We start from the raw sequence: 25,585 nt of genomic DNA, 5'->3' as shown, positions 1-25,585 counted from the left end.
TTGAATTATCTTTATTTGCAGATGACATGATCTTATAGCTAGAAAACCTCATCGTCTAAGCCAAAAAGCTTCTTAAGCGATAAGTAACTTCAGCAAAGTCTCAGGATATAAAATCAACGTGCAAAAATTGCTAGCATCCCCACACACCAACAACAGGCAAGCAGACAGCCAAATCATGAATGAACTCCCATTCACAACTGCTACCAAAAGAATAAAATACCTAGGAACACAGCTTAACAAGGAAAATGAGGACCTCTTCAAGGAGAACTACAAACCACTACTCAAAAGAAATCACAGAGGACACAAACAAATGGAGAAACATTCCATGTTCATGGATAGGAAGAATCAAGATTGTGAAAATGGCCATACTGCCCAAAGTAATTTATAGATTCAATGCTATTCCCATTAAATTACAATTGGCATTCTTCACAGAATTAGAAGTTACTACATTCAAATTCATATGGAACCAAAAAAGAGCACAAATAGCTAGGGCAATCCTAAGCAAAAAGAACAAAGTTGGAGGCATCATGCTACCAGATTTCAAACTATACAAGGATACAGTCACCAAAACAGCATGGAACTGGTACAAGAACAGACACATAGACCAAGGAACAGAATACTCAGAAATAAGATCACACACCTACAACCATGTGATCTCTGACAAACTCAACAAAAGCAATGAGAAAAGACTCCCTGTTTAACAAATGGTGCTGAGTGCTGGCTGAGTGCAGAAAATTGAAACCGAACCCAAGGCCGGGCACGGTGGCTCAAGCCTGTAATCCCAGCACTTTGGGAGACCGAGACGGGCGGATCACGAGGTCAGGAGATCGAGACCATCCTGGCTAACACGGTGAAACCCCATCTCTACTAAAAATACAAAAACTAGCCGGGCGAGGTGGCGGGCACCTGTAGTCCCAGCTACTCGGGAGGCTGAGGCAGGAGAATGGCGTAAACCCGGGAGGCGGAGCTTGCAGTGAGCTGAGATCTGGCCACTGCACTCCAGTCCGGCGACAGAGCGAGACTCCGCCTCAAAAAAAAAAAAAAAAAAAGAAACCGAACCCCTTCCTTACACCATATATAAAAATTAACTCAAGATGGATTAAAGACTCAAATGTAAAACCCAAAACTATAAAAACCCTAGAAGTAAATCTAGGTAATTCCATTCAGGACATAGGCACAGGCAAAGATTTCATGATGAATACACTAAAAGCAATTGCAACAAAAGCAAAAATTGACAAATGGCATCTATTTAAACTAAAGAGCTTCTGTACAGCAAAAGTAACTATCAGAGTGAACAGACAACCTACAGAATGGCAGAACATTTTTGCAATCTATTCATCTGACAAAGGTCTAATATCAGAGTCTACAAGGAACTGAAATTTACAAGAAAAAAAACAACCCCATTAAAAAGTGAGCAGATGACATAAACAGACACTTCTCAAAAGAAGTGGCCATGTGGCCAACAAACATATGGAAAAAAGTTTAACTTCATTGATCATTAGAGAAATACAAATCAAAACCACAATGAGATACCATCTCATGCCAGTCAGAATGGCTACTATTAAAAAGTCAAAAAACAACAGATGCTGGCAAGGTTGCAGAGAAAAGGGAACCGTTTTACACTGTTGGTGGGAATGTAAATTAATTAGTTCAATCACTATGGAAGACAGTGTGGCGATTCCTCAAAGACCTAGAGGCAGAAATAGCATTTGACCCAACAATCCCATTACTGGGTATATACGCAAATGAATACAAATCACTCTACTGTGAAGATACATGTTCATGTATGTTCACTCCAGCACTATTCACAATAGCAAAGACATGGAATCAACTTAAAAGCCCATCAATGATAGACTGATTGGATAAAGAAAATGTAGTACATATACACCATGGAATACTACACAGCCATAAAAGGGAACCAGATCATGTCCTCTGCAGGGACATAGAACTGGAAGCCATTATCCCCAGCAAACTTAATGCAGGAACAGAAAACCAAATACCACATGTTCTCACTTACAGAAGTGGGAGCTTAATGATGAGAACACATGGACACATGGGAGGGAACAACACACAGTGGGGCCTGTCAGAGTGGGAGAATGGGGGTCAGCAGAACATCCAGAAGAATAGTTAATGGATGCTGGGCTTAATACCTAGGTGATGGGTTGATCTGTGCAGCACACCACCATGGAACACGTTTAGGTGACAAAACTGCACATCCTGCACTTAAAAGTTGAAGAAAATAAAAAAAAGAAATACATGAGCTACACTTCCACTGCTTATGAACGTACCCAAGTGACTTTAGGCCTTTGCATAACTATTCCAAGTATTGCATATATGCTTTTAAAAGGAAAGAGTGTGCACATGTAGATGACAATTAGTCCATAAAACACTGGCACAAAGAGTTGCATGATTAAACATTAAATATAAACCAAGCCTATCATCTCACTTCGTTCTAAGATAATTAAAAGTTTATATATTCTCAACATCAAAAACATGATTAATGTCAGCCCTCTGTATCTGTGGGTTCTGCATCTACGGATTCAACCAAATTCAAGACAGGAATATTCAGGGAGAAAAAATGGATGGTTACATTTGTACTGAACACGTACAGACCTTCTGCTTTGTCATTATTCCATAAACAATACATTATAACAACTATTTACACAGCATTTATATTGTATTAGGTATTAGAAGGATGTATGTAGATTACATGCAAATACCACACCACATTCTAAAAGGGACTTGAGCATCCGTGGATTTTGATAAACAGAATTCTGGAACCAAACTCCCAGGGATACCAAGGGTCCACTACAGTTGAGGTGATGAATATGTTAATTAGCTTGATTTAATTAATCCACACTGTACTCCTAAGACACAAAATCACTTTTGTCCCATAAATACAACTATAATTTGTCCATTTACAATTAAAAATAAACATTTTTAAAAAGAGCTGATAACAGTTGGAGTAGGGTATCTTTCATCTCTAACAGATGGCATATCCTAGGAAAATCATATTTGCTCCCACCTGAGTTTTTGAAGGCATAAAATACTAGAATCAAGGCTGGATGCGGTGACTCATGCCTGTAATCGCAGCACTTTGGGAGGCCAAGGTAGGCAGATCACCTGAGGTCAGGAGTTTGAGACCAGCCTGGCCAACACAGTGAAACCCTGTGTCTACTAAAATACAAAAATTAGCTGGGTGTGGTGGCATGTGCCTATAATCCCAGCTACTCAGGAGGCTGAGGCAGAAGAATCACTTGAACCCGGGAGATGGAGGTTGCAGTGAGCCGAGATCGTGCCACTGCACTCCAGCCTGGGTGACAGAGCGAGACTGCATCTCCAAAAAACAAAAAAAAAGTTCCTCCAATGGGAACTCAAAATTATGTCACATTTCTTTTACAGGACTACATAGATACAAGAGAAAGGAGAGGCACTTTTTAAGGATGCAACATTTTTCAACAACTTATTCTTTATCAGTATACACTTTTTAAAGTCACAAACTAGTTATAAGAATTGATAGTCTGATAAAAATCCGATTACTTCAGTTCATTAGAACAAATTCAGTCACTGAAAATAGTGATCGAAGAGCCGCTTCCAAGATGGCCGAGTAGGAACAGCTCTGGTCTACAGCTCCCAGCGAGATTGACACAGAAGATGGGTGATGTCTGCATTTCCAATTGAGGTGACTGGTTCAATTCATTGGGACTGGTTGGACAGTGGGTGCAGCCCAAGGAGGGCGAGACAAAGCAGGACAAGGTGTCACCTCACCCAGGAAGCGCAAGGCGTCAGGGGATTTCCCTTTCCTAGCCAAGGGAACTTGTGACTAACTGTACCTGGAGGAATGGTACACTCCTGCCCAAATAATCCGTTTTCCCCACGGTCTTCGCAACCGGCAGACCAGGAGATTCCCTCCTGTGCCTGGCTCAGAGGGTCCCATGCCCACGGAGCCTTGCTTGCTGCCAGCACAGCAGTCTGAGAATGACCTGGGTCACTGGAGTTTGGTGGGGAGAGGGGTGTCCGCCATTGCTGAGGCTTGAGTAGGAGGTTCTATGCTCACAGTATAAACAAAGAGGCAGGGAAGCTCGAACTGGGCGGAGCCCACTGCAGCTCAGCAAGGCCTACTGCCTCTCTAGATTCCACTTCTGGGGACAGGACATATGTGAACAAAAACCAGCAGACAGCTACTCCAGACTTAAACATCCCTGCCTGACAGCTCTGAAGAGAGCAGTGGTTCTCACAGCACGGCATCTGAGCTCTGAGAATGGACAGACTGCCTCCTCAAGTGGGTCCCTGACTCCTGTGTAGCCTGACTGTACACCTCACACAGGCAGGTGCCCCTCTGTAGCAAAGCTTCCAGAGGAAGGAACAGGCAGCGATATTTGCTGTTCTGCAGTCTCCGCTAGTGATACCCAGGCAAACAGGGTCTATAGTAGACCTCCAGTAAACTCCAACAGACCTGCAGCTAAGGGGCCTGTCTGTTAGAAGGAACACTAACAAACAGGAAGAGCATCAACATCAACAAAAAGGACATCCACACCAAAACCTCATCCATAGGTCACCAACATCAAAGACCAAAGGTAGATAAAACCACAAAGATGGGGAGAAACCAGAGCAGAAAGGCTGAAAATTCCAAAAACCAGAACACCTCCTCGCCTCCAAAGGAACTCAACTCCTAGCCAGCAACGGAACAAAACTGGATAGAGAATGAGTTTGATGAACTGGCAGAAGTAGGCTTCAGAAGGTCGGTAATAACAAACTTCTCCAAGTTAAAGGAGCATGTTCTAACCCATCACAAGGAAGATAAAAACCTTGAAAAAAAGGCTAAATGAATGGCTAACTAGAATAACCAGTGTAGAGAAGAGCTTAAATGACCTGATGGAGCTGAAAACCACAGTATGAGAACTTTGTGAAGCATACACAAGCTTCGATAGCCGATTTGATCAAGTGGGAGAAAAGATATCAGGGATTGAAGATCAAATTAATGAAATAAAGTGAAAAGACAAGATTAGAGAAAAAAAGAAACAAAAGAAACTAACAAAGCCTCCAAGAAATACGGGACTATGTGAAAAGACCAAGTATATGTTGGACTGGTGCGCCTGAAAGTGACCGGAAGAATGGAACCAAGTTAGAAAACACTCTTCGTGAACAGGCAACGTACAGAATGGGAGAAAATTTTTTGCAATCTATTCATCTGACAAAGGGCTAATATCCAGAACCTACAAAGAACTCAAAACAAATTTACAAGAAAAAAACAACCCCATCAAAAAGTGGGCAAAGGATATGAACACACACTTCTCAAAAGAAGACATTTATGCGGCCAACAGACACATGAAAAAATGCTCATCATCACTAGCCATCACAGAAATGCAAATCAAAACCACAATGAGATACCATCTCACACCAGTTAGAATGACAACCATTAAAAAGTCAGGAAACAACAGGTGCTGGAGAGGATGTGGAGAAATAGGAACACTTTTATATTGTTGCTGGGACTGTAAACTGGTTCCAACCATTGTGGAACACAGTGTGGTGATTCCTCAAGGATCTAGAACTAGAAATACCATTTGACCCAGCCATCCCATTACTGAGTATATACCCAAAGGATTATAAATCATGCTGCTGTAAAGACACATGGACACATATGTTTATTGTGGTACTATTCACAATAGCAAAGACTTGGAACCAACCCAAACGTCCATCAATGACAGACTGGATTAAGAAAATGTGGCACATATACACCATGGAATACTATGCAGCCATAAAAAAGGATGAGTTTGTGTCCTTTGTAGGGAAATGGATGCAGCTGGAAACCATCATTCTCAGCAAACTAAAACCATCATTCTCAGCAAACTATCGCAAGAACAGAAAACCAAACACCACATGTTCTAACTCACAGGTGGGAATTGAACAATGAGAACACTTGGACACAGGAAGGGGAACATCACACACTGGGGCTTGTCGTGGGGTGCAGGGAGGGGGGAGGGATAGCATTAGGAGATATACCTAATGTAAATAACGAGTTAATGGGTGCAGCACATGTATACATATGTAACAAACCTGCATGTTGCACACATGTATCCTAGAATTTAAAGTATAATTAAAAAAAAAAAGAAAACACTCTTCAGGATATTATCTAGGAGAACCCCAACCTAGCAAGGCAGGCCAACATTCAAATTCAGGAAATACAGAGACCACCACAAAGATACTCCTCGAGAAGAGCAACCCCAAGACATTAATTGTCAGATCCACCAAGGTTGAAATGAAGGAAAAAATGTTAAGGGCAGCCAGAGAGAAAGGTCAGGTTACCCACAAAGGGAAGCCCATCAGACTAACAGCGGATCTCTCTGCAGAAACCCTACAAACCAGAAGAGAGTGGGGTCCAATATTCAGTATTCTTAAAGAAAAGAATTTTCAACCCAGCATTTCATATCCAGCCAAACTAAGCTTCATAAGTGAAAGAGAAATAAAATCCTTTACAGACAAGCAAATGCTGAGACTCTGTCACCACCAGGCCTGACTTGCAAGAGCTCCTGAAGCAAGCACTAAACATGGAAAGTAACAACTGGTACCAGCCACTGCAAAAGAAGCCAAACTGTAAAAACCATCGACGCTATGAAGAAACTGCATCAATTAACAGGTGAAATAACCAGCTAGCATCATAATGACAGGATCAAATTCACACATAACAATACAACTTAAATGTAAATGGGCTAAATGCCCCAATTAAAAGACACAGACTGGCAAATTGGATAAAGAGTCAAGTCACATCAGCGTGCTGTATTCAGGAGACCCATTTCACTTGCAAAGACACAAAGGCTCAAAAAAGAGGGATGGAGGAAGATATACCAAGCAAATAGAAAGCAGAAAAAAAAAAAAAAAAAAAGGCAGGGGTTGTAATCCTGATCTCTGATAAAACAGACATTAGACCAAAGAAGATCAAAACAGACAAGGAAGGGCATTACATAATGGTAAAGGGATGAATGCAACAAGGACAGCTAAATATCCTAAATATATATGTACCCAATACAGGAGCACCCAGATTCATAAAGCAAGTCCTTAGAGACATACAAAGAGACTTAGACTCCCACACAATAATGATGGGAGACTTTAACACCCCACTGTCAACATTAGACAGATCGAGACAGAAGGTTAACAAGGTTATCCAGGACTTGAACTCAGCTCTATACCAAGCAGACCTAATAGACATCTACAGAACTCTCCACCCCAAATCAAGAGAATATACATTCTTCTCAGCACCACACTGCACTTATTCTAAAACTGACCACATAATTGAAAGTAGAACACTTCTCAGGAAATGTAAAACAACAGAAATCACAATAAACTGTCTTTCAGAGCACAGTGCAATCAAATTAGAACTCAGGATTAAGAAACTCACTCAAAACCGCACAAATACATGGAAACTGAACAACCTGCTCCTGAATGACTACGGGGTAAATAATGAAAGTAAGTCAGAAATAAAAATGTTCTTTGAAACCAATGAGAACAAAGACATAACGTCCCAGAATCTCTGGGACACATTTAAAGCAGTGTGTAGAGGGAAATTTATAGCACTAAACGCCCACAAGAGAAAGCAGGCGAGATCTAAAATCAACACCCTAACATCACAATTAAAAGAACTAGAGAAGCAAGAGCAAACAAATTCAAAAGCTAGCAGAATACAAAAAATAATTAAAATCAGAGCAGGATTGAAGGAGATAGGAATATGAAAAACCCTTCAAAAAAATCAATAAATCCAGGAGCTGGTTTTTTGAAAAGATCAACAAAATAAACAGACCAGTAGTAAGACTAATAAAGAAGAAAAAGAGAAGAATAAAATACATGCAATAAAATTATAAAGGGGATATCAGCACCAATCCTACACAAATACAAACTACCATCAGAGAATACTATAAACATCTCTATGCAAATAAACTAGAAAATATAGAAGAAATGCATAAATTCCTAGACACATACACCCTCCCAAGACTAAACCAGGAAGAAGTTGAATCTCTGAATACATCAATAACAGGTTCTGAAATTGAGGCAATAATAGCCTACCAACCAAAAAAAGTCCAGGACCAGACGGATTCACAGCCGAATTCTATCAGAGGTACAAAGAGGAGCTGGTACCATTCCTTCTGAAACTATTCCAATCAATAGAAAAAGAGGGAATCCCCCCTAACTCATTTTATGAGGCCAGCATCATCTTGACACCAAACCTGGCAGAGACACAACAAAAGAGAATTTCAGACCAATATCCCTGATGAAAATTAATGCAAAAATACTCAATAAAATACTGGGAAACCAAATCCAGCAGCGCATCAAAAAGTTTATCCACCACGATCAAGTCAGCTTCATCCCTGGGATGCAAGGCTGATTCAACATATGCAAATCAATAAATGCAATCCACATAAACAGAACCAACGGCAAAAACCACATGATTATCTCAATAGATGCAGAAAAGGCCTTCGACAAAATTCAACAGCCTTTCATGCTAAAAACTCTCAATAAACTAAGAATTGATGGAATGTATCTCAAAATAGTAAGAGCTATTTATGACAAACCCACAGCCAATATCATATTGAATAGGGAAAAACGGGAAGCACTCCCTTTGAAAACTCGCACAAGACAAGGATGCCATCACTCACCCCTCCAATTCAACATAGTATTGGAAATTCTGGCCAGGGCAATCAGGCAAGAGAAAGAAATCAAGAGTATTCAAATAGGAAGAGAGGAAGTCAAATTGTGTCTGCTTGCAGATGACATGATTGTATATTTAGAAAACAACTGATAAGCTGTTAAGCAACTTCAGCAAAGTCTCAGGATACAAAATCAATGTGCAAAAATCAGAAGCATTCCTATACACCAATAACAGACAAACAGAGAGCCAAATCATGAGTGAACTTCCATTCACAATTGCTATTAAGAGAATAAAATACCTAGGAATCCAACTTACAAGGGATGTGAAGAACTTCTTCAAGGAGAACTACAAACCGCTGCTTTAAGGAAGTAAGAGAGGACACAAACAAATAGAAAAACATTCCATGCTCATGGATAGGAACAAGCAATATTGTAAAAATGGCCTTATTGCCCAAAGTAATTTATAGATTCAATCAAGCTATCTCCATCAAGCTACCATTCACTTTCTTCACGGAATTGGAAAAAACTACTTTAAACTTCATATGGAACCAAAAAAGAGCCCGCATAGCCAAGACAATCCTGGGCAAGAAGAACAAAGCTGGAGGCATCACGCTACCAGACTTCAAATTATACTACAAGGCTACAGTAACCAAAACAGAAAGGTACTGGTACCAAAACACACATATAGACCAATGGAACAGAACAGACACCTCAGAAGTAACACCACACATCTAATACCATCTGATCTTTGACAAACCTGACACACACAAGCAATGGGAAAAGATTCCCTTTTTAATAAATGGTTTGGGGAAAACTGGCTAGCCATATGCAGACAACTGAAACTGGACCCGTTGCTTACACCTTATACAAAAATCAACTCAAGATAGATCAAAGACTTAAACGTAAGACCTAGGACCATAAAATCCTACAAGAAAACCTAGGCAATACCATTCAGGACATAGGCATGGGCAAGGACTTCATGTCTAAAACACCAAAAGCAATGGCAACAAAAGCCAAAATTGACAAATGGGATCTAATTAAAGAACTTCTGCACAGCAGAAGAAACTACCATCAGAGTGAACAGGCAACCTACAGAATGGGAGAAAATTTTTGCAATCTATCCATCTGACAAAGGGTTAATATTCAGACTCTACAAAGAACTTAAACAAATTTACAAGAAAAAAACAACCCTGTCAAAAAATGGGCAAAGGATATGAACACACACTTCTCAAAAGAAGACATTTATGCAGACAACAGACATGAAAAAATGCTCATCATCACTGGTCATCAGAGAAATGCAAATCAAAACCACAATGAGATACCATCTCACACCAGTAAGAATGGCAAACATTAAAAAGTCAGGAAACAACAGATGCTGGAGACGTTGTGGAGAAACAGGAACACTTTTACACTTTGGTGGGAGTATAAATTAGTTCAATCATTGTGGAAGACAGTGTGGTGACTCCTCAAGGATTTAGAACTAGAAATACCATTTGACCCAGCAATCCCATTACTGGGCATACACCCAAAGGATTATAAATCATGCCACTATAAAGACACATACACACTTACATTTGCTGCAACACTGTTCACAATAGCAAATACTTGGAACCAACCCAAATGTCCATCAATGATAGACTGGATTAAGAAAATGTGGCACATATACACCATGGAATACTATGCAGCCATAAAAAATGAGTTCATGTCCTTTGCAGGGACACGGATGAAGCTGGAAACCATCATTCTCAGCAAACTATCACAAGGACAGAAAATCAAACACCACGTGTTCTCACTCATAAGTGTTAGTTGAATAATGCGAACACATGGACACAGGGAGGGGAACATCACACACCAAGGCCTGCTGGGGGTGAAGGGCTAGGGGAGGGATAACATTACGAGAAATACCTAAAGTAGGTGAGGGTCTGATGGGTGCAGCAAACCACCATGGCATGTGTATACCTATGTAACAAACTTGCACATTCTGCACCTGTAACCCAGAACTTAAATATAATTTTTTAAAAAAGGCCAGGCGTGGTGGCACACATTTTGGGAGTCCGAGGTGGGCGGATCACGAGGTCAGGAGATCAAGACCATCTGGCTAACACGGTGAAACCCCATCTCTACTAAAAATACAAAAAATTAGCTAGGCATGGTGGCGGGCGCCTGTAGTCCCAGCTACTCAGGAGCCTGAGGCAGGAGAATGGCATGAACCTGGGAGGCGGAGCTTGCAGTGAGCCAAGATCACGCCAATGACAGATTCCAGCCTGGGCGACAGAGTAAGACTCCGTCAAAAAAAAAAGAATCAGTCAAATAAGAAATAAACAAATTTCCCAGCAAATAAAAAAGAAAATACTGATCAGGTTACCATTTTACAGGTTTGGTGATTTTTAAAGTGAATTTCTAGAATATACTATCTAAAATGCAAGGAAAATGTGTTTTCATTGTTGACCAGAAGATACCAAAAAGTCATTCAAATCCACCTAATAACACACACGTATACTCAACATGAAAAACCGTAGACTTATACTATCTGTTTTAAAAGTTTTCAGAGTAGTAAAAAAACAAATCTCATAGTCCAGATTGAGTATCCCTTATCCAAAATGCTTGGGACCATAAGCATTTCAGATTTCAAAGTGTTTTGGATTTTGGAATATCTGTATATACAAAATGAGTTATCTTGGGAATGACACCCAAGTCTAAATTACATGAATTTGTTTCATTGAACCATCAGAAAGTAAAGGCATCACTACCTCAGCCACCCATGTAGACACAATCTGTGGTCGTTTGACATCACCATCATTCCTGACCGAATTTACCTGCTGCCAATAAGCAATCATTTTCTTATACTTACTCACACCTAACTACTTAATGGCTTAAAAAAAAAAAAAAAAAGGTATACCATTAATACAGTGAAAAACATCACATGTTCAGGGTAGCTAAAGCAGCACAGAGGCATCACCAGAGTATCTGTGCCAGCTGTTAAACAGAAGCAACAAAAAATAGCAGGCTTTCCGTCTCCACTTGGAATGCTTTGTTTTGATTAGAAGGTACTGTAGGTCAGGCTCAGTGGCTCATGCCTGTAATCCCAGCACTTTGGGAGGCTTGAGGTGGGAGGATCACTTGAGGTCAGGATATCGAGACCAGCCTGGCCTAGATGGTGAAAACTCATTCCTACTAAAAACACAAAAATTAGCCAGGTGTGGTGGTGGGCACCTGTAATCCTAGCTACTCGAGAGGCTGAGGCAGAACTGTTTGAACCCAGGAGGCAAAGGTTGCAGTGAGTAGAGATCACACCACTGCACTCCAGCCTGGGTGACACAGCAAGACTTTATCTTGGGAAAAAAAAAAAAAGTACTGTACACCTCTTTTTTTTCTTTTTTTTTGTGAGACAGAGTCTCACTGTGTTGCCCAGGCTGGAGTGCAGTGGCGCTGTGATCTCGATTCACTGCAACCTTTCCCTCCTGGGTTCAAGCAATTCTCCTGCCTCAGCCTCCCGAGTAGCAGGGATTACAAGCATGCACTACCATGCCCAGCTAATTTTTGTATTTTTAGTAGAGACGGAGATTCACCATGTTGGTCAGACTGGTCTCAAACTCGACCTCAGGTGATCCACTCACCTCGGCCTCCCAGAGTGCTGGGATTACAGGTGCGAGCCACTGTGCCCGGTCTGTACACTATTTTATGTTTTAAGGTGAGAAGAAGCAATTGAGAGAACAGCAAGTGGGTCTTCTACAAATGAGGAGTCATTCTGCTGTATGGATTTTTAAATCTTTCCTCTAGGGTTATCTGCCTCATTAACAATGGTGTTTGCCTTAGAAACCTCTCTTTGATTTTATAAACTAACATGATTTCTTGTTGTTGTGAATGCCATATTTTCACCATGTCAACTATAGGCACTTCTTCAGTTTTAACGTTATCTTCATCATCACTATTATCACCACCACCTTCATTTGGAACAATTTTGGTTACTTCATCATCAATGAATGAGCAGTTGGAGCCTCATAACCAGTGTTACACACTTTTTCAATATCCACTTCTTTCTGCTCACTAACAAACTCTGAAGGTGTATTTTTTTTGGTTATGTAGGGCAGTCAGACATCATTTCTTTCACTTGACATATAGAATCCTTCAAAGTCACACCTTTGCTCATCAACATCACTGAACATAGTTGCAGGCCAGAGATTGTGCCAGGCATGCACAATTGTGTCTTTACTCACTGTGTTCCAAGCACTGGCAACAGCATATACAACGTCCTTCATATTAAACTCCCTTTGAAAACCTTCCACAATTACAATTCTGTTCACTGATGCTAGCAGTCTATGCAACAAAGTGTTATATTTATTTTTCATTGATCTAATGTGACTGATTCAGTCACATGGCTGAATTAATGAAGTCACATTTGAGGGAAAGTACATGGCAAAAACATTATTTTTGATGAGAATTTCAGCTGGATGATGAGCAGAGCAGTTGTTTGGGAATAACAAAGTCTTGCAGTCACCATGCAGTCCAGCTTCCCTGCAGTAAACACAAGCCACTGGTATAAAATATTTTCCCTGGTGATCCATGCCTTTTTGCTAGCATAATAATGGACTGGTAAGAAATTCATTCCTTGAAGAGATTGAGAACACAAGCTTTTGCCTATCACAGCAAATTTACACTTAAAACACTTGCCAGTTGCACTAGCACATCCCTGCACATTTATTCTGTCCTTGGTAGCCTTAATTACCGTAGGGGCTGTCTCATTAGCTGTAGTCAGTGTCCTTCTGAGTCAACAACAACAAAACAGTGATGTTTTAACAGCAATATAGACTTGTTCCGGCATCAGATTTTCATCAGCAATGACCATGGCAAATTCCTCAATGAATTTCACCCCTGTTTTGTGATCAGAAGCCCTATTGCCACAAATCTTTAAAAAATGAATATCATGTCTTTTCTTAAATTTCTGCAACCAGCCTGTTGAAAAGTCACAGTTCCCTTCAATTTTCACTTCATTATGATAGATCTTTGCTTGTTTTATGATCGGCATACCATTAAGTGGTATGTGTTCACTGTTATGCTGACAAATCCACTCTTTAAATACACAATTGAGATCTTCAGTTTTAGCTTTATGCAGTGTTATTCTATTTTTCATTAACTTCTTTTCATCCAGTTTGGCACAGAACTTCAACAGTTTATTCTTTTGTTTCTTCAAGTCATATAGTGTGGTCATTCCAACACCACACTCTTCTGTAGGACATTTCACATTTATATCGCTGTCCAGTTTCTCCAACAGCTTGACTTTCTGTGCTATGGATAAAGACAAATGCTCCCTCTTTTTCCTGTCACTGTTACCCACAGGGGTATCTGAAGGCCTTTTTGATATTCCCAACAATATCTCTGCACCACAAAACAGAAAATAAGCAAAATAAAATAAAATACGTGAGTAATGCACAAATGCACACAGGACTTGGCCCCACGTGGGACACTGTGGGGAACCAGTGCTTGGCATATCCGTCCTGCACGTGTGTCATTTTATTACCCTTGTGGGCATGCTTGCATGAGGGAATCTTGGTGTGTTGAAGGAAAAATATATATGCAGCAGAAGGGGGCTGGGAGGGTCTTTTTCCCTTTGGGGATGCTGAAACAACTGTATGTTGCATGCTTGTGTTCTGAGTGCCCCCAGTCATATGAGATCAAGTATGGGATTTACCACTTACGGCTTCATGTCAGTACTCAAGAAGTTTCAGACTCTGGGGTACTCTGAATTATGGATGCTCAACCTGTATACTTTTCTAAAGATGCATATAAAGAATCCACTTTAAGTCAATAATCTATGGATAAAAGTCTATATTTTGTGCTTGTATGTGCATTAAATGTGTATGTTAAATAAATCATGCAAAGCTAGCATTAAAAATTTAATCATGTAAGACTAGCAAGAAAACCATATTAAAATGAAATCGACAAAACATACTAAATTTATATTTGCTCCTTTGCTCATATTCACTGCCTTAGTAAATAAGAAGCCTAGCAGTTACACTGTCTTACAGACATCCATTTAAAATAAGAAAACATCAGTTACAAGTTTTGTGCCCTTGGGCAGTTATTTAATTTCTAAAGAAATGCAGTGTTGTAGTTACAAGCAGGCTTGAGTGCTTGTCTCAGCAGCACATATGCTAATACTGGAACTATACAGAGAAGACTAGGATGGCCCCTGAACAAGCAGGCTTGAAATTTACAGACTGCATGGAGAAAGCTACTTAGCTCCTATACGATTCTGTTTCCTCACCTGTAGAAAGGGGTATCTCCACCTCACAGAGTTAAGTATAATACCCATAAGGCGCATCAAACAGTGCCTAGCGCATTATAAAAACCTAATAAATGTCAAATGTTTTAATATTAAGGCTGTTTCCACACTAAATAAAGAGAAATAGCTATCTCAAGAAATAGCTATCTCTCATTTCCTGTTACAGGAAATGAGAAACACAAAGAACATGGTTCAGATATATGAAACACACAAAGTACTCAGTAAGTAGTAATTATTATCACTAAAAAACAGAACTAATGATAATGAGGTTGATGAAGAGTAGGATGACAACACTATCAGACATTAGGTGGCCCAATCCACAACAGTGACAGTTATCCTTGAGTCCTTCCTCTTTCTCATCTTCCCGATTACCAAGTTCTATAAATTCTATTATCCTCAAAAGCTTAAAAGCTATTCCATTTTCTCCATCTTCACTGCCACTTGCCTTACATAATTCCTCATGCATGCTTCCCGAAACCAAAATGCCACAACCTCCTCTCAGTTTTCCTGACTCCAGTACCACCCCATTTCAACCCATTCTTCACACTCTAAGCTGAGTTTGGTTGTTTCTTTCTTTTTTTTTAACTGAAATTTGATCATGTCACTTCCCTCTTTAACATCTGCAATAATCTCCACAGACTTCAGAATAATTTTCAAAGTACTACTTGTGGATGCAAAGTCTTTCAGAATTTGGCCACGTTCTCCCTTCCCCACATCATCTTTTTCTACTTGCTTACTTTGCAATCTAAGCTAAGCTCCACAACTCTGATCTACTTGTGGTTTCCCAAACACAGCATGCTCTGTCACTTCTGTGCTTTCCTGTAAGCCCAGAACATTTCCTTTTTCCCATCCTTACTCCTACTTGACCGCTTAATGTTTCACCTCTATAATTCAACTTCCATACCACTTCATCCATTCCCTGATACCCTGCCCCATCTTACTCCTATCTTCTTTTTTTCTTCTCCCAGCCTGGATGAACTTTATGACTAATATTATAAAAGTGATGTTAACATTTAAACCCCTATAGCTTCAATTTTAAACACTAGAATTGAAAATATGAGCAAAAGAGGCCATATTCTAACTAAGAGATTATATTTCAAATGTGGAACTAATACATATATACATTTGCCTATATTACTTGTATTTATTTAACATATTGTTTTTTAAATTAAAGGTATTTTCATCTATTTAGTTTCACTTTATAATCACCAAAGTCTTTTAATAAAACTTGGGAATAAGTGCCTCCCCCACGTGGAGATCAGTTTACACAGGCCCTCTAACAAGTTTAGCAAGTCATTTAAGGTTCAATAGTTCAAAATTACAAAAGTTGAACTCTAAACATGACGAAAAAACTTTCTACCTATAAAGTAAAAAGCTGACTCTAAAGTAACAGAAAAGTTCATAACAGAATATATAAGCAAAAAAAAAAAAAAAAGAATCAAAAATCAATAGTATTTCTAAGAAACAGGGTTTGAAAATTTTAAAGTAACATTTTGTAAATTGAGTATCTTAACAATTTTAAGCAAGGTAAAATGTGATGTGTTTCTAAAGATTTTTAAGAGTTTTACATGAATCAGGTTGCTTATTAAATAAGCACTGTATGTTGAAACCCCAATAATTTGATACACAATTACTATACTGGTAACATTAGAAAAAAGAGGCTCGATTTATTGCGAGAAATGTTGATATCAAAAAAAAGAAAGCTGAGAATGTATAACATTAATAATCAAGACTCTGCTATTAACACTCCTAATTATTTAAAAAAGTTAGCCTCTAATTAACAAGCAATTAAACAAAATGTAAATATATAAAGTATTAAACTGAGAAACTAAAGTTTCAAGCTCTTTAATATTAAAATAGTATTCCCACCTCTGGTGAGATGCACAATGAAGGGTATAGCCTCAATGTGAGCATATTCTTATTCTTAGTCAATATTTTCCTTCTTTCTAGATTTCATTAAAATACACAAATATAAAAAAATTAACAATATTTTAAAAATCTAAACAAAAATCATGTCATAGTAAGAGGGGGTGCTGCTAGGAGATGCAAGCATAAATATAGATATACCTCATACAAACATTTTTTTCTTTTTTAAGAGACAGGATGTTGCTCTGTCACTCAGGCTGGAGGGCAGTGGTGTCATCTTGGCTCATTGTAGCCTCGAGCTCCAGGGCTCAAGTGATCCTCCCACCTCAGCCTCCAGAATAGCTAGGACTGCAGTCACATAAAACTAGGCCTGGCTAATTTCTTTTATTTTTTGTAGAGACAAGGTCTCACTATGTTGCTCAGGCTTGTTTGGAACTCCTGGCCTTAAGCAATCCCCCTGCCTCCCAAAACACTGGAATATAATTATTACTGGATCTTTCTACTTTGTCATATAAAATATAACTGAAAGGAGTGACAAATCTCACCCAGATACAGTATTCACAGAGAAGAATCATGTTTACAGTTCTCTTATCAAGGCAATCATTTGCTTAATAAAGATTCTGTGACTTCATTACCCTTAACGGAGGGTAGGTCTCCAGTGTAAAATAAAAAAATAAACATGCTACAAGGTGAATAATCTAAAAAAAGATTCTAAAAATATTTTCATTCACTGGCAAATCATATAGGTTTAAAAATTAATTTAAGTGTTTTACTATTGTAATCTTCTACAGCTTAACATGACTTACATTAAAAATCAAGTAAGTTCTTCCTCAACACAACTAATTTTGCATACAGTATGAAGAACATTAGACTTTAAATTAGGAGGTTTGGGTTTTGGCCCCAGTTTTGCCACTAATTCTTTAGGCTTAGTGTCATTTCGTGTAAAATGAGAGGGTAGAATTTAAAATTTCTAAGTATGAATGTGAAAGAACTCAGCTCCTGACTTTATTTCCAAGAATCCAATCTCATTTTTTTTGTATACTATAGTATCTTAAGTTTCAAAGGTAAAATTATGTAGCTTGCTAATAAGTTTCTAATTCCCTTTATATATCTGAAACCAAGAACCTATTTTTATAGAAAACTACCCAATACAACTAATTTTTGTGCTGTGTTTTTCATTTTACAAAATGCTAATAACAATTCTGTAGTATTATTATCCCAATTCTACAGAAAACTGAGTTTGAAGAATTGTTAAATATAACCCTTTTTAAAATAATCCACATTTTACTAAATCTATAGTTTTAAAAATGGCTCAGTGAACATTGTTTCTTATAGCTAATTGATTCTGAAGATGTCTTGGAATTATAATTCAGCTAAAAAAGGGGGATGGGGGGAGTTCAGCATTGTTCAACCAGAAGTTGCTACTTGTAAGCAACAGAACTAGAATTTGTATGGTATTTTCTAACTCCAAATACCCCATATAACATATTAAAACATCAAACCGTATTAAATCTTAAAGTCATATTATGACTTTGAACAGTGAAATTTAAAACACATGCAAAGATTTTTAAATAAAATGTATAGAGGAGATGTAATAATAAATAAAAATAAGGCCAGGCATGGTGTCTCATACCTGTAATCCCAGCACTTCGGGAGGCTGAGGCGGACAGATTACCTGGGGTCAGGAGTTTGAGACCAGCCTGGCCAACATGGTGAAACCCCGTCTCTACTAAAAATACAAAAATTATCTGGGCATGGTGGTGCACCCCCGTAATCCCAGCTACTGAGGAGGCCAAGGCAGGAGAATCGCTTGAACCCAGGAGGCAGAGGTTGCAGTGAGCCGAGATCACACCACTGCACTCTAGCCTAGGCGACAGAGTGAGACTTCATCTCAATAAATAAATAATCAAGTTATAAAGTCAAAAAATATCAAAAGGTCAAACAAACTTACTGGATCGCAAAAGTATGTGGAAAGCTTAAACACTGGCATTTCTTTTCTCTATTAGAATTATTTAATATCATACTTTAAAAACATGAAAGAGCAATTTTTGCAAATATCTTCATTTAAGCTTACATTTCTAATCAAATTTCTCAAAATGCATATGCCCAATTTATACTATCAGCTGAAGTGCTCTAGACTTTTTTAGGAACCACCTCAGCACAGCTAGCACAATTATCAAAATAATCCTTTCTAATTCAAAATCTAACATTTGATAGTTTTATTAACTTAAATGTTTTATCTGTTATGATACTGTAGTTTTTCTACAAGTGCCAGAATAATTTGGAGTAACTAGCAAACTATCAGAGCCAAGTTACAAACAATGGTTAAGGTAAAAACTGAAATACTCACTTTGTTATTTTGTGTCACAAGAATACTCCCACCCCCAGGTTTCAAAGGCACCTCTTCCATTGCTCCAAACACATCAGTCTCAACAGAAAAAGTTAGTTCTAGACCCAGATCACTTATATCATTATCTAAAATCCATTGCAAATTTTTGGCATATTCTGGATCAATGGATGCCACATCTTGGTAATTTACAGGAATACCTAAAAAATGCAAACATACAACAGTTATAGTCTGTTTCTGCCTTCCCTTATCTATTTAATGGTAAAATACTGCCCTCTACAGATATTCTGCAAAACTGCAAAATATAATATAATCTTATCCACAGCATATTTTAAATGGATTCCTGAATTTGAAAGTCTGTTAAATTAAGCCTGTGTTTCTTTCACATTGTTACAATGTAATCTTTCTTTGAAATAGCTATTCAGGAAGTTATTATAAACTTCAAAAGTGCCAATTATCTTAAGTATATTCATATTGAAATGTATTCTTAGTATAAACATACACATACTAAAATTGAAAAAAAAACTAACTTGGCTGAAAGTGTTTCAAAAAAAAATGTAGGTCATTTTTTTCTCCTTCAGACCTCAAATACCTTACATATATAGATGGTCTCCAATCAAAATAAAAATTATCTCATCCAAAATGCTACTGCTTATCTAGTTTTCCTCAAACTGAAAGGAAAACAATATAAATAAATGTCTACAGAAATAATAATAGAGTCATACCAAGAATGTGCTTGTAGAAGGATCGTGTGAAGTAAATATTGACCAGCTGCCTATGGTTCAATGCTAATCCCAAGATCTGCCCAGCAAACCGAAAATAGTTCAAGTGATCAGGATTTACGTAAGAGTTGCTATTAGGCTGAAAAGTTGTTCCTATTGAAATAAATACAAAATAATATATTATTAAGAATCTATATGCAGAAGAAAGATCACTTCAATGCAGATAAACTAAATCACATACAACTTCAGCTAAGGTGACACTGTGTACAAACTAAGGTGACATTGTGTACAAACTTCCAGAGAAATGTTCTTTGTGGAATATATAACAGGTGGTAAGTAGAATTTTAAGTATAGATAACCATTAATTCACACATATTTATCACAGTAATCTACAGCAGAGAGAAAATTTTAGAGTACTTTTGACTGAAATTAGTTGATCATCAGAGACATTCCGGAAATAATACAGCAGAGGATTGCACGCACGCGCACGCGCGCGCACACACACACACACACACACGCGCACATATACACAGTTTCCTAGGCAGTATGGCAATAGACTGTTCACTAGGACAGACATTATCCCATTCATCTGTATGTGCCAGTGCAGTAAGTATTTTTTGCTTCTTCAGGAGAACACTATGAGAATAACTAAAAATTGTAAATGTACAACTGTTCTTAAGTGACAGGCCTAGTCAATGAACTTGATGCCTGTTTTAATAATGATTAGAAAATCACCTCAGTCCACAAGTAACCGTGTCTTTCTAACAATTACCTCTGAGGTGAAAGTAAACATGGCAAGGGCAATAGTTACCAATTAGTATGAAAATCCAATGCAATGGAGTATGAATCCACCTTTATAAAATATCTAGAATAGGCAAATTTATAGATAGGTAAAGTAGATTAGCAGTTACCTCAGGCTGAGGAAAGGGAATATGGGAGATACTGCTTGATGGGGTACAGAATTTCTACCTGGGGTGATGAAAAAGCTCTGAAAATAGTGTCCAATGGTTGCACAACACTGAATGTACTTAAATGCCACTGAATTGCACACTTTCAAATATTATAAGTGGTAAATTTTATGTGTATTTCACCACCATAAAAAAAAAAAGTCTCAAAAAAAAAATACTACTAGTTAAAAGTTAAAACCTAATGCCAAAACCTCAACTTTAAATAACTTTCTTTTCCTATTTTTCCTATTTTTCTGTGATGGCCACTAATTCATATTACAAATTCACTCATTCATTCAACAAAGACATCATGAGCTCATGCTATATACTACTATCGTAAATGCCTGGGCTAAATGAAGTAACTGATAAACCTAATGAAATAGCTTCAAAGAAAAATAAAAGATAGAAATGTATTGGAAAGTGAAATGTTTAGTCATTTTGACAATAATTCACTCTGTGTTTCATTGATCTTTGATTTCTCAGTGCTGACACCAGGTTAAACTGCTAACTAGTTTATTTAGATATTAAGGTACAAATTTGGAATCCTATGGTATTAATAAGTCATGTGAGTCTCATCATTCACTGTTAAGGACCTTTGGAGAATAATTCCCTGTCATGAAGCAAGACCTGATATTAAAAGCCAAAGCAAAGCTTTGTGAGATAAAGGCAGACTTCAAAGATAAATATAATCATAATCCCAAAAATATAATATTCTAAGAATAATCACAAGTATTTTTTACCTGTTAAAATAATGAATGATTAGGGCTACAAAGATTTCTGATGATTCTATTTTCCTCCCCTAGCTCTGTGCTTAATTCCCTCTCTAATTACTTTCTGAGAAATCTAGATACTTAAAAAGGATAAGGAGACTTTTTTTAAAAAAAGGAAACATTCTACTAAAAAAATACAAAAAACTAGCCGGGCGAAGCGGCGGGCGCCTGTAGTCCCAGCTACTGTGGAGGCTGAGGCAGGAGAATGGGGTAAACCCGGGAGGCGGAGCTTGCAGTGAGCTGAGATCCGGCCACTGCACTCCAGCCTGGGCGACAGAGCAAGACTCCGTCTCAAAAAAAAAAAAAGGAAACATATAGGGAGAAAATCTTCAGAAAAGGAGTAACAGTTTTTAACTTCAAAATTTTAAATAGAATTAAAAGTTTATGATAAATTTTAAGTTCAAAAAATATATATATAGCTGTTACTCCCCCAACTATTTTCATGCTCTCAGAAAAATCCTAGTATACAATAATATCATTTTCATGTAATGATAATAACAGCATATAATATTTACACTTTCCATATGCCAGGCACCGACTAAGCATTTTCACATATTAGCTAACTGAATTCTCACCACATTACAAAACATAGGTTATCATCTTTTTTTTTTTTTTTTTTTTTGAGATGGAGTCTCACCACGTCACCAGGCTGGAATGCAGTGGCGCAACCTCGGCTCACTACAACCTCCGCCTCCTGGGTTCAAGCGATTCTCCTGCCTCACCCTACCAAGTAGCTGGGACTACAAGCACATGCCACTATGCACAGTTAATTTTTGTATTTTTAGTTAGAGACGGGGTTTTACCATGTTGACCAGGATGGTCTCGATCTCTTGACCTTGTCATCTGCCCACCTCGGCCTCTCAAAGTGCTCGGATTACAAGCATGAGCCACCGTGCCCAGCCAGGTATCACCATTTTACAATGAGGACACGAAAGTGCAGAAAATTAAGTTTACTGGCCCCAAGATCATATCAAAAGAACAGCAGTCAAGATTCTCACCGTGTATAAACCCAAAGGACAAATTCATAACAACTATACTATTTCACTACTGTAAGCATCTTAATTTCATTAGAAAACAAGTTTTTAAAAAAATTATTATAGATATCGGGTATACCCAAACATTCGCCACATTTAGAAATTCTTGATTCCTATATGTAATTCTCTTTGTCAACTAAACCTAAGAGTGTGAAAATATTTCAGCTTGATTTTAATTTATTAATATTATGACCCCAAAGAGGAGACCGATATGGCTTACAAAAAAGATAAATCAAAATGTTTGGCCAGACATAGTGGCTTACACCTGTAATCCCAGCACTTTGGGAGGCCGAGGCGGATAGATAGCACGAGCTCAGGAGTTTGAGGCCAGTCTGGGCAGCATCGCGAAACCTCATCTCCACAAAAAGAATAGAGAAATTACAAAATACAAAAACTAGCCAGACACCATGGCTGGTCTCCCAGCTCAGGTGATCCTCCCACCTTAGCCATACCAGCTACTCAGGAGGCTGAGGTGGGACAGTTCCTTGAGCCCGGGAGGTCAAGGCTGCAGTGATCCAAGATCATGCCACTGCCCTCCAGCCTGGGTGACAGAGTGAGATTCTGTCTCAAAAAAAAAAAAAAAAAAACTTTATGGGTCTATGTACTTCAACATTTGCTCTGCTACAAATCTGTAACATTAAGGAAGTACCTCAAACTAATGATTTCACACCAAATCTGGTTTTCAGATATTAAGCTAAGTAGACTTAGAATAAAGGATATAAAGAGAAGAGGTCAGTCTAAAATATAATGCTAGATCTAGCTTCAAAGATTAGGCCTAAATAATTAAACTCAGGGGTTCACTGAACTTGTCATTCACAAAGACACCAAATTCACCTCACAAAGGTTACCAAGTTAAAGCGGGCAGTTCCATGTTCCTATGCAATTTCAAATACTCAAAGTGTATCCAAGAAGCCCATCACAGGGATGAATGCCTGCAGCAGCCTAGCTCTGTTGCAGCCTGCTCCCACATGCCTCCCTTAAAATCATCCTTCTTATCAAATAGGGATTTGCTGCTAGTTTGGTTGGAAGCAATCAGAAGCTACAATTAATGAAGTATTCTCTCCTGATAAAAGAATGTAAACATTTGGGGAAAGAAGAGATTTTCAGAAAAAAAGAGCGACTGTGCAAAGCATTTGAAAGCTGAAATCCCACCTTCACTTGGAATATGTCTTTATTAAGTTAGAGAGCTCTCAAATATCTCACACGAATGAGATAACTCTTTCCATTTAGTCTACAATAGCAAATTACAACTCTATAAGTCACAAGTACCATTTCAACAAGGAGGGTTAATTATCTGTTTTATATGGTTAAATAAGAGCTTTATAGTAGCCAGGTCTTGATCTCTTAAAATGACTGAAAATAAAGTTAGTATATATAAATAGATTAAGAGTTGAAATTTTACATCATGATTTCTAGACTTTGGTTTTCCTAAGCAATATATTTTAAAACTTGGAAACTCTATAAATAGAGTTAGCAAATTTTTATTTTTCCAAATAGGGACTTGTATTTGTTTAAGGCCATCTACAAGCACCATTAATTTATGAAATGAAAAATTTAACTCAAAAAAAGTAGACTAGAGGATAATCCTTAAATTGAACAAATTCAGTTTTATTTTATAAAGGACTGATAAGAAACCTCCTTGGGGCCAACACTAATCCTTGAGACAAGCATCTGGGAACCAACTGTTAAGAGGAAAAAATGTTAGACTGAGTCAGGTTCCATTTATGACTCTACTACTTATTAACTGTGTGAATGCAGATGAAAACTCTGAATTTCAGTTTTCTCATCTATAAAATAAGAATATCCCACCTAGCTCACAAGTCCGCTGTGGAAATCAAAAATGAAATGTACTGAAATAGTGTGAAAAATGTGACAAGTTGTAGAAAAAGTCTTCTAGACCGTAAACTTACCATCAGCTGACTGGGTAAACAATGCATAATCAGGATTGACTATCTCATTGGACAGAATATCAAACCATTCACGCACAACACCTTGACCCTGAATTCAAGAAATAAAATTAAGCATCAACAGAAATATGTTATATTGGGAAATTTTTTTCTAAATAACAAAATTTAAATATAAAGTTTCTTCCTTTATCAACTAAACATTAAACTTTATTCAAAAGGCATTTCAATCTTTCTTTACATACAGTGATTTCTACATCATCATCTTTTATACCCACCATGCCTTCTTCTCCATGGAACCGTACAGCAATCCCTTGCTTTAGCTTTGCACAATTTGCTTTTGACACAACTTCACAGCTACTCCTAAAAATAGAATCTAAATATGTAGCATTGGTTAATTTTACATATTAAAACTTACAATAACAAGCACTTTGTGGTTCACACATATATCAGCTTCTTTGTTAAGCATACCTCTGTGAACCAGTAGGATATCATTTTCATTCACTGGCCTGTGCACCATGTCTGAATCTGGCTGTCCTGAATGCAGATGTTCATAGAACCATTCACAGCGATCTTTAAAAGGCTAGTCCAAAATGTAAGAGTAAAATATGTTAGCAGTATATCAGTTATCTAATTATCAGATTTACTAGTATGCTAAATGCCTTTTCTACAAATAATCATCCTTAGATCTTTATTTATAATAAGGAGTTACTGAATAATGTGTTTTAACATTTCAGTAACTATTCACAAAAAGGCAGAACTTAGCTGAAATAGCTTGGCTACCAAGAAAAATGTATTTTTCAAAATTTCTACATTTATCAATTTGGTTATGCCTCAGAACTTAATATCAGATATGTAATTGAACATATTTATTCTCAATTTCTTTTAAATCCAAGCCTTATTACAAGGAATTTTCACACCCAGAAAAATTATGTTGCATGTTCCATTTAATTTTTCATGAAAATAATCTCTTACACCTAATCTTATTTATTTACTTATTTTGGTTTATTGCTGTTATTGTTGTTGTTTTGAGACAAAGTCTCACTCTGTTGCCCAGGCTGGAGTGCAGTGG

At 37.8% G+C, this 25,585-nt stretch overlaps 1 protein-coding gene and 1 non-coding gene across 12 annotated transcripts in view; one reads left to right on the top strand and one right to left on the bottom strand.

Moving 5' to 3' along the window:
• The window catches only part of HACE1 (HECT domain and ankyrin repeat containing E3 ubiquitin protein ligase 1), a 126,228-nt gene that overhangs the window by 18,878 nt on the left and 81,765 nt on the right, over positions 1-25,585 (bottom strand). For all 11 annotated transcript variants that reach the window (XM_030929126.1, XM_010352515.2, XM_030929133.1 and 8 more), the window contains 5 exons: positions 24,985-25,096; positions 24,792-24,889; positions 24,520-24,607; positions 19,862-20,011; positions 19,140-19,336 (listed from right to left, as the gene is read on the bottom strand). In XM_030929126.1, coding sequence (XP_030784986.1) covers positions 19,140-19,336; positions 19,862-20,011; positions 24,520-24,607; positions 24,792-24,889; positions 24,985-25,096 — 645 coding nt within the window. The remainder of the gene's footprint in view (positions 1-19,139; positions 19,337-19,861; positions 20,012-24,519; positions 24,608-24,791; positions 24,890-24,984; positions 25,097-25,585) is intronic.
• Positions 14,769-14,878, top strand: LOC115897142. The gene has a single exon (XR_004057076.1). It is a non-coding gene; the product is annotated as a U6 spliceosomal RNA (small nuclear RNA).

The sequence above is a fragment of the Rhinopithecus roxellana genome, chromosome 4, assembly GCF_007565055.1.
Source record: "Rhinopithecus roxellana isolate Shanxi Qingling chromosome 4, ASM756505v1, whole genome shotgun sequence".
NCBI lineage: Eukaryota > Metazoa > Chordata > Mammalia > Primates > Cercopithecidae > Rhinopithecus > Rhinopithecus roxellana.
The sequence above is the reverse complement of the archived record's forward strand: the minus strand, read 5'-3'. Positions and strand labels throughout refer to the sequence as shown.